The sequence below is a fragment of the Heterodontus francisci genome, chromosome 4 (assembly GCF_036365525.1).
Source record: "Heterodontus francisci isolate sHetFra1 chromosome 4, sHetFra1.hap1, whole genome shotgun sequence".
NCBI lineage: Eukaryota > Metazoa > Chordata > Chondrichthyes > Heterodontiformes > Heterodontidae > Heterodontus > Heterodontus francisci.
The window spans coordinates 188,066,833-188,083,549 of record NC_090374.1 but is presented as its reverse complement, the minus strand read 5'-3'; the positions used below and the strand labels follow the sequence as shown (position 1 = coordinate 188,083,549).

Genomic DNA, 16,717 nt, shown 5'->3' with positions numbered 1-16,717 from the left:
TTGAGAAAAAGTATAATTTGACTTTCTACACTAGTGGCTTGTAGTTGACGAAAGAAAAATAATTGTTTTTCAAGATCTAAATGATTGGGCCTTCAGAAGTAAATTGTTAAACTTTTTTATTTTCTACATTTATGAATGATTTATTTTCTTCTGGATATAAGAAATAAATCCCTGGATGATGAAAACAAGAGAATTGATTTGCATTGGGATTTTGAAAGGATACTATGAACTTTTATTTAAAATAATATATTGATTGCATAATTCACTTTTTTGAATGTGTGTTTGGGATATATATAAAGTGAATTATGCAATATATATATATATATATATATATATATATATATATATATATTCCAATTAACCTATTTAAGGAGCAAATGTAACTAGGAAGTACTTAAAATCACTTCAGTGTATCATCATTTTGCATCATTGATTGATATTTTAGCGCAGGAACATAGAACCATAAAAAAATTACGGCACAGAAGGAGGCCGTTCAGCCTTTCGAGTCTGCGCTGGCTAAAAAATCTGGCCGCCCAATCTAATCCCAGCTTCCAGCATCTGGTCCGTAGCCTTGTAGGTTACAGCACTTCGGGTGTATGTCCAGGTACCTTTTAAATGAGTGGAGGGTTCCTGCCTCCACCTTGGAACAAGCAAAATGTAATATAAAAAGAGAGGAGTCTGAGAGTTCTCCTAGGACTGCAGAGAGAAATTTCGAGTTATACATTATAAATAATATGTGAATATAAATCTGTGGTAAGTAAAATCAAAACATGCATAAAACAGACAAAAGCAGTTGACTGGAAGTTTCTTTGAAGAAGAAAAAGCAAGTAGCAACGTCGGATAGTATGGAATGAGAAAATTAATTTTGCATGTGGAACCTTTCTTTCCGCAGACTTAAGTATAATGTACTCAGCAGGTCTGGCAGCATCTGTGGAAAGAGAAGCAGAGTTAAGGAGAAGGTGCAGATTGGACCAGGCCTTCTTTCAATGTAGTATCCTGGATTCGCTGCTCACAGTGTGGTCTCCTCTACATTGGGGAGACCAAGCGCAGACTGGGTGACCGCTTTGCGGAACATCTCCGCTCAGTCCGCAAGCAGGACCCTGAGCTTCCGGTTGCTTGCCATTTCAACACTCCCCCCTGCTCTCATGCTCACATCTCTGTCCTGGGATTGCTGCAGTGTTCCAGTGAACATCAACGCAAGCTCGAGGAACAGCATCTCATCTACCGATTAGGCACACTGCAGCCTGCTGGACTGAACATTGAGTTCAATAATTTCAGAGCATGACAGCCCCCCATTTTACTTTCATTTTTAGTTATTTTTTCTTCCTTTTTTTTACATTCTTTTTTACATTTTTTACTATCTTTTTTTGCATTTATTTCATTTCATCTTAGTTTGTTCAGTTTGCTTACCCACTTTTTTTTTCAGGTTTGCACTTGCTGCTGTTCAATATTCAGTGTATTCACACCTAATCTGTACTAATGCTTTGTATTTCAACACACCATTAACATATTGTTTGCCTTTGCTCCGTGACCTTTTGGTCAGCTATGTGGCCTGGTCCAATCTGCACCTTCTCCTTTGTTATCTCTTTCCCCACCCCCACCTCACTTGCTTATAATCTGTGACTTTTCTAATATTTGTCAGTTCCGAAGAAGGGTCACTGACCCGAAACGTTAACTCTGCTTCTCTTTCCACAGATGCTGCCAGACCTGCTGAGTGATTCCAGCATTTCTTGTTTTTGTTTCAGATTTCCAGCATCCGCAGTATTTTGCTTTTAATTAAGTATAATGTATTCTGTTGTGAACTTCAGTGCACCCTAAGGACGCATTCTGAGCTGCAAAGACATTCACCTCGAAACAGAGGGACGAATTTTAAGTTTAAGACGCCAGTCCCGTTGTTGGTACTGGAACTGGACGTGAGGCACTTCAGGGGCAGGTGTGGCCAGCTGCATGCAATTCAGTGGTGGCCAGCCAACTAAACGTAATGAGCTGTGACACCCGACCAATTGAGTGGTCAGTGTCTGGCTCGGAGGTGGGGAGTGCGGCATCAGGTGACCCCTCGGCAGGTGCTGATGCCATTTTTAAAGGGCTGCCGGCCCTGCATTGAACGCTGCACTGTGAAGGCCTGGGAGAGGAGGAAAAGATTGGAGCACATAGGAACATAGGAGCAGGAGTAGGCCATTCAGCCCATCAAGCCTGCTCCGCCATTCAATGAGAACATGGCGGATCATCTGCATCAATGTCACCTTTCCACCCTTTCCCCATATCCCTTGATCTCATTTGTATCCAGATAGCTATCAATTTCTGTCTTGAACATGCTCAATGATTGAGCTTCCATAGCTCGCTGGGGTAGAGAATTCCAAAGATTAACCACCCTCAAAGTGAAGAAATTCCTCCTCATCTCAGTCCTAAATGGCATACCCCTTATTTTGAGACTCTGTCCCCTGGTTCTACCAGCCAGCGGAAACATCCAATCTACCTCCACTCTGTCACACCCTGTAAGAATTTTGTAAGTTTCAGTGAGATTACCTCTCATTCTTCGAAACTCTAGAGAATACAGGCCCAGTTTCCTCAATCTCTCCTCATAAGACAATCCCGTCATTTCAGGGAATAGTTAGTGATCCTCCTTTACACTCCCTCTATGACAAGTATATCCTTCCTTAGATGAGGGGAGAAACAGAAGAGATGGCTGAGAAGAGACCCCAGGTGGCCTCACGCTTCTCTAATGCCTCCCTCCAGATGCTTTTGCAGGCTGTAAGGGAGAGGAGGGACCTCTTGTTCCCAAGGATGGGAGGAGGAGACCTGGGAGCCAATCCAAGTAGCAGCCGTGGGGTCATGTCATGAACATGGATTCAGTGCCGCAAGCGGCTCAACGACCTCATCTAAGCTGCAAAAGTGAATACCTTTTAATGCCTTTCTCCTCTTGGGCCTTGCATCTAGTGAACCAGGATGGTGCATTGGGAGGAGAGGGATCAACCCCCTTAGATATGGGCAAAGGGTTAGGGAATCCAAGATGACTGACAGTGACATGGCGAGATGGCCCTGAATGGAGGCCCCTGTCATAGTGCAATCGTTTCTATTAAGCATAGACTCCCTCTCTTTCTCTTCTGCCAAGCCTTTGCTCCTTCACTGTAACCCAACCTCTATGAAGAGGCTGGAGGCGATTATAATGCACTGTGAGGAGTCAACTCTGAAGCCTGATGAGCTGTGCACTGAGCAAATGTTCAATGAGCAGTGCGTCCTTAAGGAAGGAAGACAACAACATGGCATGCATAAAGGTAGGTCTTTATTGGTCAAGCTACAACTGACAGTAAGGATCAACGAAAATGAGAATGTATAAGAGCATCGCGAGGCTCCCTTATATGTATCTCATGGCCGCCCTCCAACTGTCCCTGGGGTCCTTCATTTGGCCTGGCTTGCCCATCCTCCCCCTCTGCATCCTCATCATCCAAGGAGGCAGTCCACTCCTATTTTCCTCATTGCTCATCGGCTCCCCACTCTGCAGGACCAGGTTGTGCAGTGCACAACAGACCACGGTGATACACGAGACCCTCACTGGGGTTTAATGAAGGGTTCCCCCGAACCGATCTCAGCACCTGAATCTCATCTTGAGCAGAACATTGGCCTGCTCAATGGTAGTTCGCATTGTCCCGTGGCAGGCGTTGTACCTCTCCCCTGTACTTGTGTGTAGGCTCTTCACAGGCGTCGGTAACTGTATCCTCAGTGGGTAGCCTTGTCTCCAAGAATTCATCCCTGAAGGCAGGAGAGAGGCTGTAAAAGTTTAGGAACCTGGGACTGCCTCAAAATGTAGGAATCGTGACAACTTCACGGGAAGTGTGCACAGACCTGCAGAATCTGTTTACAGTGGTCGCAGACCAGCTGTACATTGAGGGAATGGAAACTCTTCCTGTTGAAGAAGGCCGCTGGCTGGTGTTGTGGAGGCTTGATGGCCATATGGGTGCAGTCAATGACACCCTGCACCTGGGGGAATCCAGCGATGGCCCCAACCCGCTGGAACTCTGGGCCTGAGAGTTGGGATCCGTGTGGAAAAGCCACTCCTGAAAGGGGTATTGGTGTCGCCCTTGATGCACTGATGGGCCACAGACTGTGAGATCCCACACACGTCCCCAGTGGATCCCTGGAATGATCCATAGGTGTAGAAGTTCAGCACCAAGGTGACGTTCAGGGCCACTGTTGTCTGATTCCCACAAGCCCCTGGGCACATCTTATCCTGCCTCATGGCACAAATGTCTATGACAGCCACCCTGGAGAAGCGGGTCTTTGTTGGCACTGCCTTTCGGACATCTGCAGGTAGTTGAGCCTCCACCTGTAGACTCTCTCTGGAGGGTACCTCCTGAGTGGGGCAGCTCCCTCTCCCTCCCCTCTGCACTGTTCTCCACTGTCTGTAGGCTACTGCTGACCCTTCTGTGCACTCACTGGTTGTTGCACTGCTGCTGCAGGAACCTGGTCCTCCCTGCTGCTCTGCTGCACTTCATCTTCAATGGGATCCCCAAAGCCTAGGTGAATGAGGCCCACGATAGGTGGCTTCTCCATAAATGCAAGTCCTTCCTTGTCAGCGCCCTCCCCTTCTTGCTCCCACTTGTGAGCCTTCCCCAGGTGTTACTTGCCCATTGCCTCCCTTTGCAATGGCACTGCCCTGCAGCTCAAACAACCTTCACTTCACACTTCATATAGTGCACGATGCCCACCCTTCATCATCCTGCCAGTCCCTTGATGGTTGCTCTCCCAATGGCCTCCACTAGCAGGCCGCATTTCTCTTCTGCTGCCATATCGTCTCGTTGAAGGAGGCAAGCCTCTGAAGCCCCGTGAAGCCCATGCACAGTTTTTGAAAAATCCAATCCGGACCATAAAATCATTTTCAATCTTAATTACCTGCCCCACCATGTCGCTGTCAGACCTCCGTCCTCCATGTTTGTTGCCATGGACAAAATCAAGATGGGATGCCATCCTGATTGTATGTACACCCACGCCTCCGTTTCCTTAAAATTCTGCCCATAATATTCATCCTTCTTTTGATTTTAGTTTTGATTTTTGGCTCTTGGTCATTTCTGGTTAGGCAATTAAATACCCTGTTGATATCTACATCCTCTGTGCTTCTCAGCATTTAAAGACCTTGATCATGTTTCTCCCTTTCCTCTATCCTCTCTGCAATGAAAGAAAATCTCCTGTTGTCATTGAGTCCTGAGCACTAGAGTTGATTTTGTTGTGGTTCTTTGAACAATGAATCAGTTTTTGGAAGATGAGGTACCCAGAACTGCTCATAATGTGATCTCGTCAGTGATCTGACTAGAATAACTTATTTCAACTTGTGGTGAGGTACCCTCAAGCTGTATCTAAATATTTTATTGCTTTATTGATTACAGCTTCAATGAAAAACGTAAGTAGAATTTCTAAGGTGCACTTTACTCCTTTGTCAAAACTATATCTTTTAGAGGATGACTTAACGATAGATAAAATGAAATTGATGTCTTTGTATTCAGTGTGCTCTTGAATGTAACTGTTTAAATTTTAAACACATTATTTATAATACACAGATTGACTTGGACAGTTGTATATTGCCATCTCCACCATCACTGAAACAACCCAGTGTTGCTCTGTGTCGGACAAGTTCATGCATGAGAATGATTTTACCTCCAGAACTGGCATATGGTTCAGCAGAAGATGTCATCCGGGAAAACATCCAAGATCCTTTAAAAATTATTTCAATAATTCGGGAGAATAAACATCTGGGTTTTTTATACATGAACTATAGTGCTCCCAAATATTCCATTAAATATGATTTTTATAATTTGAGGTACGATCTTTAATTTTTAACCTTGTGGGTTTTGTATTTATATTTGCAGTAACTAAATCAATCTATATATTCCTGTAACTATATACATTAAAAAAATTGCTGAGTGTTGTTTGCATGCTCGTTTCAATTCAGCGAACTGATTGATTGTCCAGTATCTTCACTTGGTAGCATTCTCATCACTTGGCTCAGAAGGTTGTGGGTTGAAGCCCACAGATAAAGATGGGAGTGCAGAATCTAGGCTGATGCTTCTGTGCAAAAGTAAACAAGTGCTATATTGTTGAGGTTCTGTTCTTTGGATAAGACATTTGGCCTGCAGCAACCATTTTCTGCACTTGAGGTCCCACGAAGAGTAATGCGATGAATGACCAATAAATCTGTTTTTGGTGCTGTTCATTGTGGAAGGAATATCAACCAGTACACTGTATGAACTGCCTTTTGTTCTTTGAATAGTGGCATGGAATCTTTAACATCCACCTCTTCAAGAAACCAGGCCTCAGTTTTACCTTCTCATCAGAAAAATGACACTTGTGCTAATCCAGCACTCCATCAGTGTTGTACTCAAGTGCCAATCTACATTATGTGCTCAAATCCTGGAGTGGGGCTTGAACCCACAATGTTGAAAGTGCCTTTAGACATTTCTGAGAGACTTAATAAGGAAATGCATGTCTCTCTTTCCATGGTATTCCCATGCCACTTCTATTGTATCACATTCTAGCAGTTAATCCCGTGACCAATCTGATTGTTTTTTGTTTGAAAGACAGGGAACTTGGTAGGAGCAATTAAAAGCAGACCAGGTTAGGGCAGAATATGTGTGGTTTGTGTTTTTTAATGGTTAAATTTTAACTTTTTGAGTGACTGCCATTTGCTTTTGAGCATTGTCATTAATTCATAGGAGCAATGTGAGTCAAACAAAACTTGCCTGCGAATTAACCCCTGGTAACCACATGACTGGAACAAAGAATAAGACCAGGCATCTTTGCAGTGACCCTAAACTAGGTGCTGCTTGAGAGCCAAGACATGGATATTTCTGGGTTTGGAATTTGGAAGGCCCTGCCCCCTTAATTCACAAGACCTTATAGGTAACTGACCCATGACTGGGGTCTTCAGGTACCCTGAATATGACAGAGATTTTTTTTTTTACCCGGCAGAGGAAGCCACTAGTCGCAGCCTCATTCTTTTTCTCAGGTTGGGATGAGGGGGTCCTGCACCTCCTCCAGGCCAGCCTAAACCCACAAACATTTTAGTCACTTTGGCATGAGGGCATCTAAGTGGCCTGGATAATACATTGTATATTACATGGCAGAACTCCCCTATTGTTACAGAACAGAGTCTTAGCTAACACACATTCAGCAATTCCATGGAAAATCTGCTAGTAATAGAGTAAATAAATATGCATGTAAGATCAACTAGAGATCTTCCAATAAACAAATGTTCTAGTTTGGTGTCACAATGCAACAGTTAATGTGCTTTTAGCATTGACCATATAATTAATCCTGCAAGTTCCAATGTCTGTTTTGTATGAAACCCATTATACTGTAGATTTTAGCATATTTCCAAATTAATCCATTGCATGTCATAAAATGTGAAAGTAACCCCTTAATTTGCAGAAATGAAATCGGACACTTGATTTTAACACAGTGCAACATTACACATTTTCTCACCATCTGATCTTTCTTTTCAAAAAGCCTACCTTAGGTCCTCTTTCCTCAATAACTACTGCCACATCTCTCTTCCTCTCCAATATACTGTTGTCTCCAAATTCCTATTTCTCCTACAACTCCCTATTTGAATCTCTTCCAACTGCCCTAACCAAAGTCACAAATTATATTCTCTGTGAATATGGTGATTGTGCATTATCCTACGTTCTGCTTATCAATCTCTCTGCAGCCTTTGACCTAGATGACCGCATCATCCTTATTTGACTGTCCTTGCTTGGTTCCACTCTTACCTATCCACGTGAAGCCAGAGTACATCTAGGGAACAGTTTATTTTCCCAACTCCAGAGTCCCCCAAAGATCCATTGCTCACAGGGATGAGATCACCTTCCAGCTGTACACCAATGACATCCAGCTCTACCTCTCCACCATTTGTTTCGACCCTCCACTACCTTTATGGTATCAGACTGCTTGCCCATTGTCCAATCTTGGATGAGACTTAAATTTTTTCAGCGAAACATTGGAACTAAAGCCATCATCTTCACAAACTCTGAATATATTGCTTTCTCTGGCCATTGTCTCAGGCTAAACCAGGATTGTTTGTAACCTTGGCATTCTGTTCAAACCTAAGCTGAGTCTCCTCCATATACTTTTCAGCACAAGGTCCCCCCACTTCCAAATCAATAATATTGCCTGCCTCTGCCCCAACATCAGCCCATCCACTGTAGAAAATCTCCTCTATGCCTTTGTAACTTTCAGACTTGATTATTTCAATGCTGTCCATGCCACTCTCCCATCCTCTTCCCCAGTAAACTCCAGCTGGCTCAAACTCTCTGTTCATGTCCTATCCTGCAACAAGCTCTGCTTACAATCCATGCCTATCCTTGCTCACTTATTGGCTCACAGTCCCCTAGTATTTCAGATTTAAATTCTTGTCCTCATCTTGACATCCCCCAAACCTCCTTAGCCACCTCTAGCCCTACAGCTCACTCCCTGTAAATCCTCTGTTCCTATAAATCTGGACTCCTGTGCATTCTCCGTCACCTCACACCACGATTGGCAATAATGCTTTTAGCCCACTACATTTCATGCATGGAATATCCTCCCTAAAATCATGGCTCCTCTCCCTCCCACTCTTTCTTTGACCCTCCTTTAAAGACCCTCTTTGCCTCTTTAAGACCTTTTTTAACCTAATCTTTTGGTCTCCTAATCTCTAATTCGTTGATCATCTCATGGGTTTTATTACTGCTGTGACCATTTTGACACAATTAAGGCCTTTTTTTTGTTCAGTATTGCCATCAGGTTCTGCTTTCTTAAATGTTTAATTTAATGCTATTGCCCAACCGTAGAGGGAGAAATTTGACTTGTACATAAAGCAGGTGCAAATTCGGCAGATCAATTCATTTCCATGCCACTCTGCAGCCCGACCCAAATTTGGCTTCTGGTCTTGATGAAATGCACTGGTGAGTTGTGGGTGCCCAATGAGTGCCCCACTACAACTCGCTGGTCAGGGAGGGTGGAAAATTGACCAGCTATCACAAAGAGTCGGCTTGCAGGGATAGTCTCGAGTGGTTGCAGGCTGGAGTTTTTTTGCAGGTCCAGGAGGAGCACTCCAGCTTTTCCTAGGCCCACAACAATAAAAATAAGTACTGAAAATGTTATTAGCCTCGTTTTGAACAGCCTCCTGTAGTCCCTTGCAGACTGTTGGTTAGGCCACTCAAGACCTGGTGCAAATAGGCGGAGCATGTGTAATGCAAGCTTCGCCCATTTGAACCTGGATTTTGCATCTGGAGTCTTGCAACTGGCGTAGAATCCTGACTTGCATATTTGAGGACCCTAATGGCTGTTTCAGACATGGTCCAAACCAATATGTCATCAAAGCTCTTCTGGTCCAGATCTGGTGCAACAGATCACAATGCAAAATTTGAAATGTGATGCCTATTTTACAGGGACAAAATGGGCAATTGTAAGTTAGAATTAGAATTAGAATTAGAACATTCCAGCGCAGTACAGGCCCTTCGGCCCTCGATGTTGCGCCGACCTGTGAAACCATCTGACCTACACTATTCCATTTTCATCCATATGTCTATCCAATGACCACTTAAATGCCCTTAAAGTTGGCGAGTCTACGACTGTTGCAGGCAGGGCGTTCCACGCCCCTACTACTCTCTGAGTAAAGAAACTACCTCTGACATCTGTCCTATATCTATCACCCCTCAACTTAAAGCTATGTCCCCTCGTGTTTGCCATCGCCATCCGAGGAAAAAGACTCTCACTATCCACCCTATCTAACCCTTTGATTATCTTGTATGTCTCTATTAAGTCACCTCTCCTCCTCCTTCTCTCCAACGAAAACAACCTCAAGTCCCTCAGCCTTTCCTCGTAAGACCTTCCCTCCATACCAGGCAACATCCTAGTAAATCTCCTCTGCACCCTTTCCATAGCTTCCACATCCTTCCTATAACGCAGTGACCAGAACTGCACGCAATACTCCAGGTGCGGTCTCACCAGAGTTTTGTGCAGCTGCAGCATAACCTCGTGGCTCCGAAACTCGATCCCCCTACTAATAAAAGCGAACACACCATATGCCTTCTTAACAGCCCTATTAACCTGGGTAGCAACCTTCAGGGATTTATGCACCTGGACACCAAGATCTCTCTGTTCATCTGCACTACCAAGAATGTTCCCATTAGCCCAGTACTCTGCATTCCTGTTACTCCTTCCAAAGTGAATCACCTCGCACTTTTCCGCATTAAACTCCATTTGCCATCTCTCAGCCCAGCTCTGCAGCCTATCTATGTCCCTCTGTACCCTACAACATCCTTCGGCACTATTCACAACTCCACCGACCTTAGTGTCATCCGCAAATTTACTAACCCACCCTTCTACACCCTCTTCCAGGTCATTTATAAAAATGACAAACAGCAGTGGCCCCAAAACAGATCCTTGCGGTACACCACTAGTAACTAAACTCCAGGATGAACATTTGCCATCAACCACCACCCTCTGTCTTCTTTCAGCTAGCCAATTTCTGATCCAAAGCTCTAAATCACCTTCAACCCATACTTCTGTATTTTCTGCAATAGCCTACCATGGGGAACCTTATCAAACGCCTTACTGAAATCCATATACACCACATCCACTGCTTTACCCTCATCCACCTGTTTGGTCACCTTCTCGAAAAACTCAATAAGGTTTGTGAGGCACGACCTACCCGTCACAAAACCGTGCTGACTATCGCTAATGAACTTATTCTTTTCAAGATGATTATAAATCCTGTCTCTTATAACCTTTTCCAACATTTTACCCACAACCGAAGTAAGGCTCACAGGTCTATAATTACCAGGGCTGTCTCTACTCCCCTTCTTGAACAAGGGGACAACATTTGCTATCCTCCAGTCTTCCGGCACTATTCCTGTCGATAATGACGACATAAAGATCAAGGACAAAGGCTCTGCAATCTCCTCCCTAGCTTCCCAGAGAATCCTAGGATAAATCCCATCTAGCCCAGGGGACTTATCTATTTTCACACTTTCCAAAATTGATAACACCTCCTCCTTGTGAACCTCAATCCCATCTAGCCTAGTAGCCTGAATCTCAGTATTCTCCTCGACAACATTTTCTTTCTCTACTGTAAATACTGATGCAAAATATTCATTTAACACTTCCCCTACCTCCTCTGATTCCACGCACAACCTCCCACTACTATCCTTGATTGGCCCTAATCTAACTCTAGTCATTCTTTTATTCCTGATATACCTATAGAAAGCCTTAGGGTTTTCCCTGATCCTATCCACCAATGACTTCTCGTGTCCTCTCCTTGCTCTTCTTAGCTCTCCCTTTAGATCCTTCCTGGCTAGCTTGTAACTCTCAAGCGCCCTAACTGAGCCTTCACGTCTCATCCTAACATAAGCCTTCTTCTTCCTCTTGACAAGCGCTTCAACTTCTTTCGTAAACCACGGCTCCCTCGCTCGACAACTTCCTCCCTGCCTCACAGGTACATACTTATCAAGGACACGCAGTAGCTGCTCCTTGAATAAGCTCCACATTTCGATTGTTCCCATCCCCTGCAGTTTCCTTCCCCATCCTACGCATCCTAAATCTTGCCTAATCGCATCATAATTTCCTTTCCCCCAGCTATAATTTTTGCCCTGCGGTATATACCTGTCCCTGCCCATCGCTAAGGTAAACCTAACCGAATTGTGATCACTATGACCAAAGTGCTCACCTACATCTAAATCTAACACCTGGCCGGGTTCATTACCCAGTACCAAATCCAATGTGGCATCGCCCCTGGTTGGCCTGTCTACATACTGTGTCAGAAAACCCTCCTGCACACACTGGACAAAAACTGACCCATCTAAAGTACTCGAACTATAGTATTTCCAGTCGATATTTGGAAAGTTAAAGTCCCCCATAACATCTACCCTGTTACTCTCGCCCCTGTCGAGAATCATCTTCGCTATCCTTTCCTCTACATCTCTGGAACTATTTGGAGGTCTATAAAAGACTCCCAACAGGGTGACCTCACCTCTCCTGTTTCTAACCTTGGCCCATACTACCTCAGTAGACGAGTCCTCAAACGTCCTTTCTGTCGCTGTAATACTCTCCTTGATTAACAATGCCACACCCCCCCTCTTTTACCATCTTCTCTGTTCTTACTGAAACATCTAAATCCCGGAACCTGCAACATCCATTCCTGCCCATGCTCTACCCATGTCTCTGAAATGGCCACTACATCGAGATCCCAGGTACCAACCCATGCTGCAAGCTCACCCACCTTATTCCAGATGCTCCTGGCGTTGAAGTAGACACACTTTAAACCAGGTTCTTGCTTGCCAGTGCCCTCGCGTCCTTGTAACCTTATCCCTGACCTCACTACTCTCAACATCCTGTACACTGGCACTACATTTTAGGTTCCCATTCCCCTGCTGAATTAGTTTAAACCCCCCCAAGAGCACTAGCAAATCTCCCCCCCAGGATATTCGTACCCCTCTGGTTCAGGTGAAGACCATCCTGTTTGTCGAGGTCCCACCTACCCCAGAAAGAGCCCCAATTATCCAGGAAACCAAAACCCTCCCTCCTGCACCATCCCTGCAGCCACGTGTTCAACTCCTCTCTCTCCCTATTCCTCGCTTCGCTATCACGTGGCACGGGCAACAACCCAGAGATAACAACTCTGTTTGTTCTCGCTCTAAGCTTCCACCCTAGCTCCCTGAATTTCTGTCTTAAATCCCCATCTCTCTTCCTACCTATGTCGTTGGTGCCTATGTGGACCACGACTTGGGGCTGCTCCCCCTCCCCCTTAAGGATCCCAAAAACACGATACGAGACATCACGAACCCTGGCACCTGGGAGGCAACATACCAACCATGAGTCTCTCTCGTTCCCACAGAACCTCCCATCTGTTCCCCTAACTATGGAGTCCCCAATGACTAATGCTCTGCTCCTCTTCCCCCTTCCCTTCTGAGCAACAGGGACAGACTCTGTGCCAGATACCTGTACCCCATTGCTTACCCCGGTAAGTCGTCCCCCGCAACAGTATCCAAAACCGTATACCTGTTGTTGAGGGAAACGGCCACAGGGGATCCCTGCACTGCCTGCTGGTTCCCTCTCCTTCCCCTGACGGTAACCCATCTACCTACTTCTTTTACCTGATGTGTGACTACCTCCCCATAACTCCTCTCAATAACCCCCTCCGCCTCCCGAATTAGGTTTTTGCAACACTGTCATAAATATCTATCGGAAAGAAAACAGATTTAGTAAATCACTATCTCACAATGATTTGGCTGAATCTTATTATGTTCATTCACTTATTCTAAGTGAATCTCTGTTTAATGGTGAAAGGAGCTTGAAGAAGGCAGTGCTAATACTTTCCATATTGCTGTCCTGTCAGGAAAGTTAGATAAAGTGCTTTCCATAGGAGCAGGGAACATTAAAAAAAACGTCATGGACTTTTTCATATATCTCTGGGAATCAGTTGTATTGTCAGAGGTCTGAGAGGTTCAGTCAGAATGGCACCTAAAGAACAGGAAATGTAAATATGTAAAAACAGGAGAATACTTCTGAACGGAATGTAAAAGTGATTAAAACTAAAAATACTGCAGTCACACAACTGGTTGATTGGCATCTGAAAGTGAGGCATAGATTAAGACTTTGGAGTTTTGGTGCAGGGTTCCGTCTGAAAATTTAACCCATCTTTCTTCAATGCTGATGACACTGCTGTGCATGTGCAGATTTTTATTTAGTCTCCAGCATTAATAGTTTTTCTTTTTAATCTGATCAGTGTAAATAATAACAACTGTGGAGATCTGAAATTCCAACCAAAGAATCAATTGCTAATGTCATCATGCTGAACCCAATGTATATTTTTTAGTGTTGTCGCCTATGAGGATATCAACCAGAATGACTATTACACTATAAGCCAGGATGGAGTTCTGCACATGAATAATGAAGACATCGATTTTATAGAACTGGACCGCTGGGAACAAGAATATTTGTATCACAAGAAACTTATTAAGATTCCGGTGTTTGCACTTTTTCGCAAATGGAAGGCCTTTACAGTCTGGCGAAAAAATGTGCGTTCCAAGAAAATCAACAGCTGTCGCAGAGCATTGCAGGACAACCTGTTCATAGTGAACTCAGTGAGTATCAAATCAAGCTTTTTATACAGTGTAATTACCTAATCATTTGCTTTTCTAAGAATTTCTTATCTGGAAATGCTCAGTGTATGTTCAGATGTGCTATATTTCAAATTAATGTAGAGTATCTCCAATGTTTGTCATATGTAATATGGAGATCAGAACTGTGCACAGTACTCTTAAGTGTGGTCTAACCAAGGTTCTGTATAATTTTAACATAATGTCTCTGCATTTGAATTTTATTCTTCTAAAAATGAACCCCAGTTCTTTGTTTGCATTTTTGTGTCTTTGTTAACTTGCATTGTTACCTTTAATGATTTGTGAATCTGTACCCCTAGATCACTTTGCACCTTAATCCTATTTAGGTTCTTCTTTTCCAAGGAGTAGGTGAACTCCTTATTTCACCGAACAAAATGCAGCATCTCATACATATCTGATTTGAAATTAATTTATTATTTACATGCCCATAACTGTAAGTTTGTTCATATTGTCTTATATTTTGTTATAATGTTACTCAACATTAATTATATTCCCCAATTTGGAGTCATCTGCAAATTTTGATATGGCACTTCCGATTCCCCATTCTAGATCATTTATGTATATGGTGAACAACAGTGGTCCCAGCACCGATTGTGTGGAGCACCACTTCTCATCTCCAGCAGTCTGCATAACTATCTTTAACTCTTCCTCCTCTGTTTTGTTTTCTGTTTTGTAGCCTGTTACCTATCAGCTCTGCTACTTGTCCCTTGACTCCACATGTGAACTGCATTTATCATCATCTATTCCAAATTTCATTGATTTTCCCATTTTCTCTTTTTTACTCTTACTAATTTCCTCTCCTGAATGTGTTGCTGACTTGCTGGATAAGGTTCCACAGCAATTGTCAGCCTCAAATAGCTCGCCCAAGTGGCCATCTTTAATGTGAGAGTCTAAACAGTGAGTGTTCGCAAGCTAACCTGATCTTAGCTTCTTAGCTATAAATGTGGCATAGTGATCAGGAGCAGAAATCTTAGTCAATTTTTCCCAGGTATCAAAATTCTGTATAGGGTAGAGGAAAAGTGGACAGTGATCAGGAGTGGATCATTGTAGCACCTTTGCATCTGTCCTGGCTGAGAGTAAATTTACTGAGCATAGATCAGTAACAGAACATGAGAAGCTCCTGGTTTGTTTAACTCAGACACTCAGTAGATCATCTGATTAAGCTGTTGAAGAATTTGTAGCACAGTTTTAGTTACATCCTTAGGATGTAGCTGAGAATCCAAGTAACTCTTCCAACACTATACATTCCTTAGCAAATGCCATTTAAAGGAAAAAAATCTGTTCCGACACAAAGCACTATTTCACATTTCAGACAGGTTTCTAGCTGTGGTTGATTTGCTTACCAGAAAACAGTAATCTAGTATTTTGAACATAAATATTTACTGCAATGTTTTGGAAATGTTGATTTAATATTAATCTTTTATCTTCCTTTTAACATTAATAATCAATGACATTGCAATGGTCCAGTGGTGCACTTGATAGTAGGCTTCGTTCTTATCATTCTCGCACAGTTATTGGACAAATTTAACAAATCTGTTGAATTCAGAGAGGGTAGGGGGTTGCATAGGTTAGGAAGAAGGGAGGAAATCACTGTTTACTATTGGTCATAGTTAATGTTTATAGTTTTGAGCTATCCTCAGACTCTTTCCTCTCTCTTGCACCCTTCCTCGTATTTATTTATATTTTTCACATACTACTATGGTCATTACTGTTCTAAATTTTCCTTTCTTGTTTTTTTCTACATTCCAAATATGCTGTCCTACACTCTCTTCCTCCTACTGTTTCCCTACTGTGTTGAAGTCAGGGCTTATGGCTCCATCCCCAACTTTAACACTTTCTTTCCCAGGAATTGAAAACTTTGGAATTCCTACAGTCTTCAATTACTCTTAAAAATCAACAGGTTTCTTAAACCAAAGCTGGGAATCATCTGATCATTAATTCTTGATCAGCCTTGTCTTCTCTCCTATTGTTTTCAACCTGGCTTGTATCCTCCATTTGACTCTTCATCAAGTTCCAATTTTTGCAATGAGAGAGGCCCAGTCACTGTCAACCAAAAGAATGTGGTGTATTGTATCTTGATCCATCCTTGGTCCTCTCCTCATCCTCATCTACATGCAGCCTCTTAGTAACATCATCCACAGGCGTTGGGGTCAGTTTCCCCATGTGTGCTGATGACACCCAGCTCTGTCTCTCTTGACCCCTCCACTTATTCTGTGCTCAGACTGCTTGTCTGACAGTCTTTGATGAGCTGCAGTTTCTTCCAGCTAAACTGACTATCACTGTTGGCAACCCTGATATCCTATTTGACCTGACCTGAGCTGGGCAGGCAGCAGTTCTTGGGTGTCTGAAAGTGGAAATTCTGAAAGACAAGGTTGGAATGAGGAAAGTGGAGGTGTGGGGTAAAAATCAAGCTGCCCATGGTCAAACTATCAGCAGCATGCACTTCATGCCAGATAGCCAGATAAGGGTAAGTAGGGAGTTGAGAAGGGGCATAAGGCAGGAACATACTCTTGTGCTCAACGTTCTTGGTGATGCCGGATGTAACGGGCTCTAGCACAGCTGGCTCCATG

At 43.5% G+C, this 16,717-nt stretch overlaps 1 protein-coding gene across 3 annotated transcripts in view; it reads left to right on the top strand.

The window, feature by feature from the left end:
* The window catches only part of dnah6 (dynein, axonemal, heavy chain 6), a 554,194-nt gene that overhangs the window by 36,747 nt on the left and 500,730 nt on the right, over positions 1-16,717 (top strand). For all 3 annotated transcript variants that reach the window (XM_068030693.1, XM_068030691.1, XM_068030692.1), the window contains 2 exons: positions 5,553-5,812; positions 13,844-14,111. In XM_068030693.1, coding sequence (XP_067886794.1) covers positions 5,634-5,812; positions 13,844-14,111 — 447 coding nt within the window. In that variant the 5' untranslated portion in view covers positions 5,553-5,633. The remainder of the gene's footprint in view (positions 1-5,552; positions 5,813-13,843; positions 14,112-16,717) is intronic.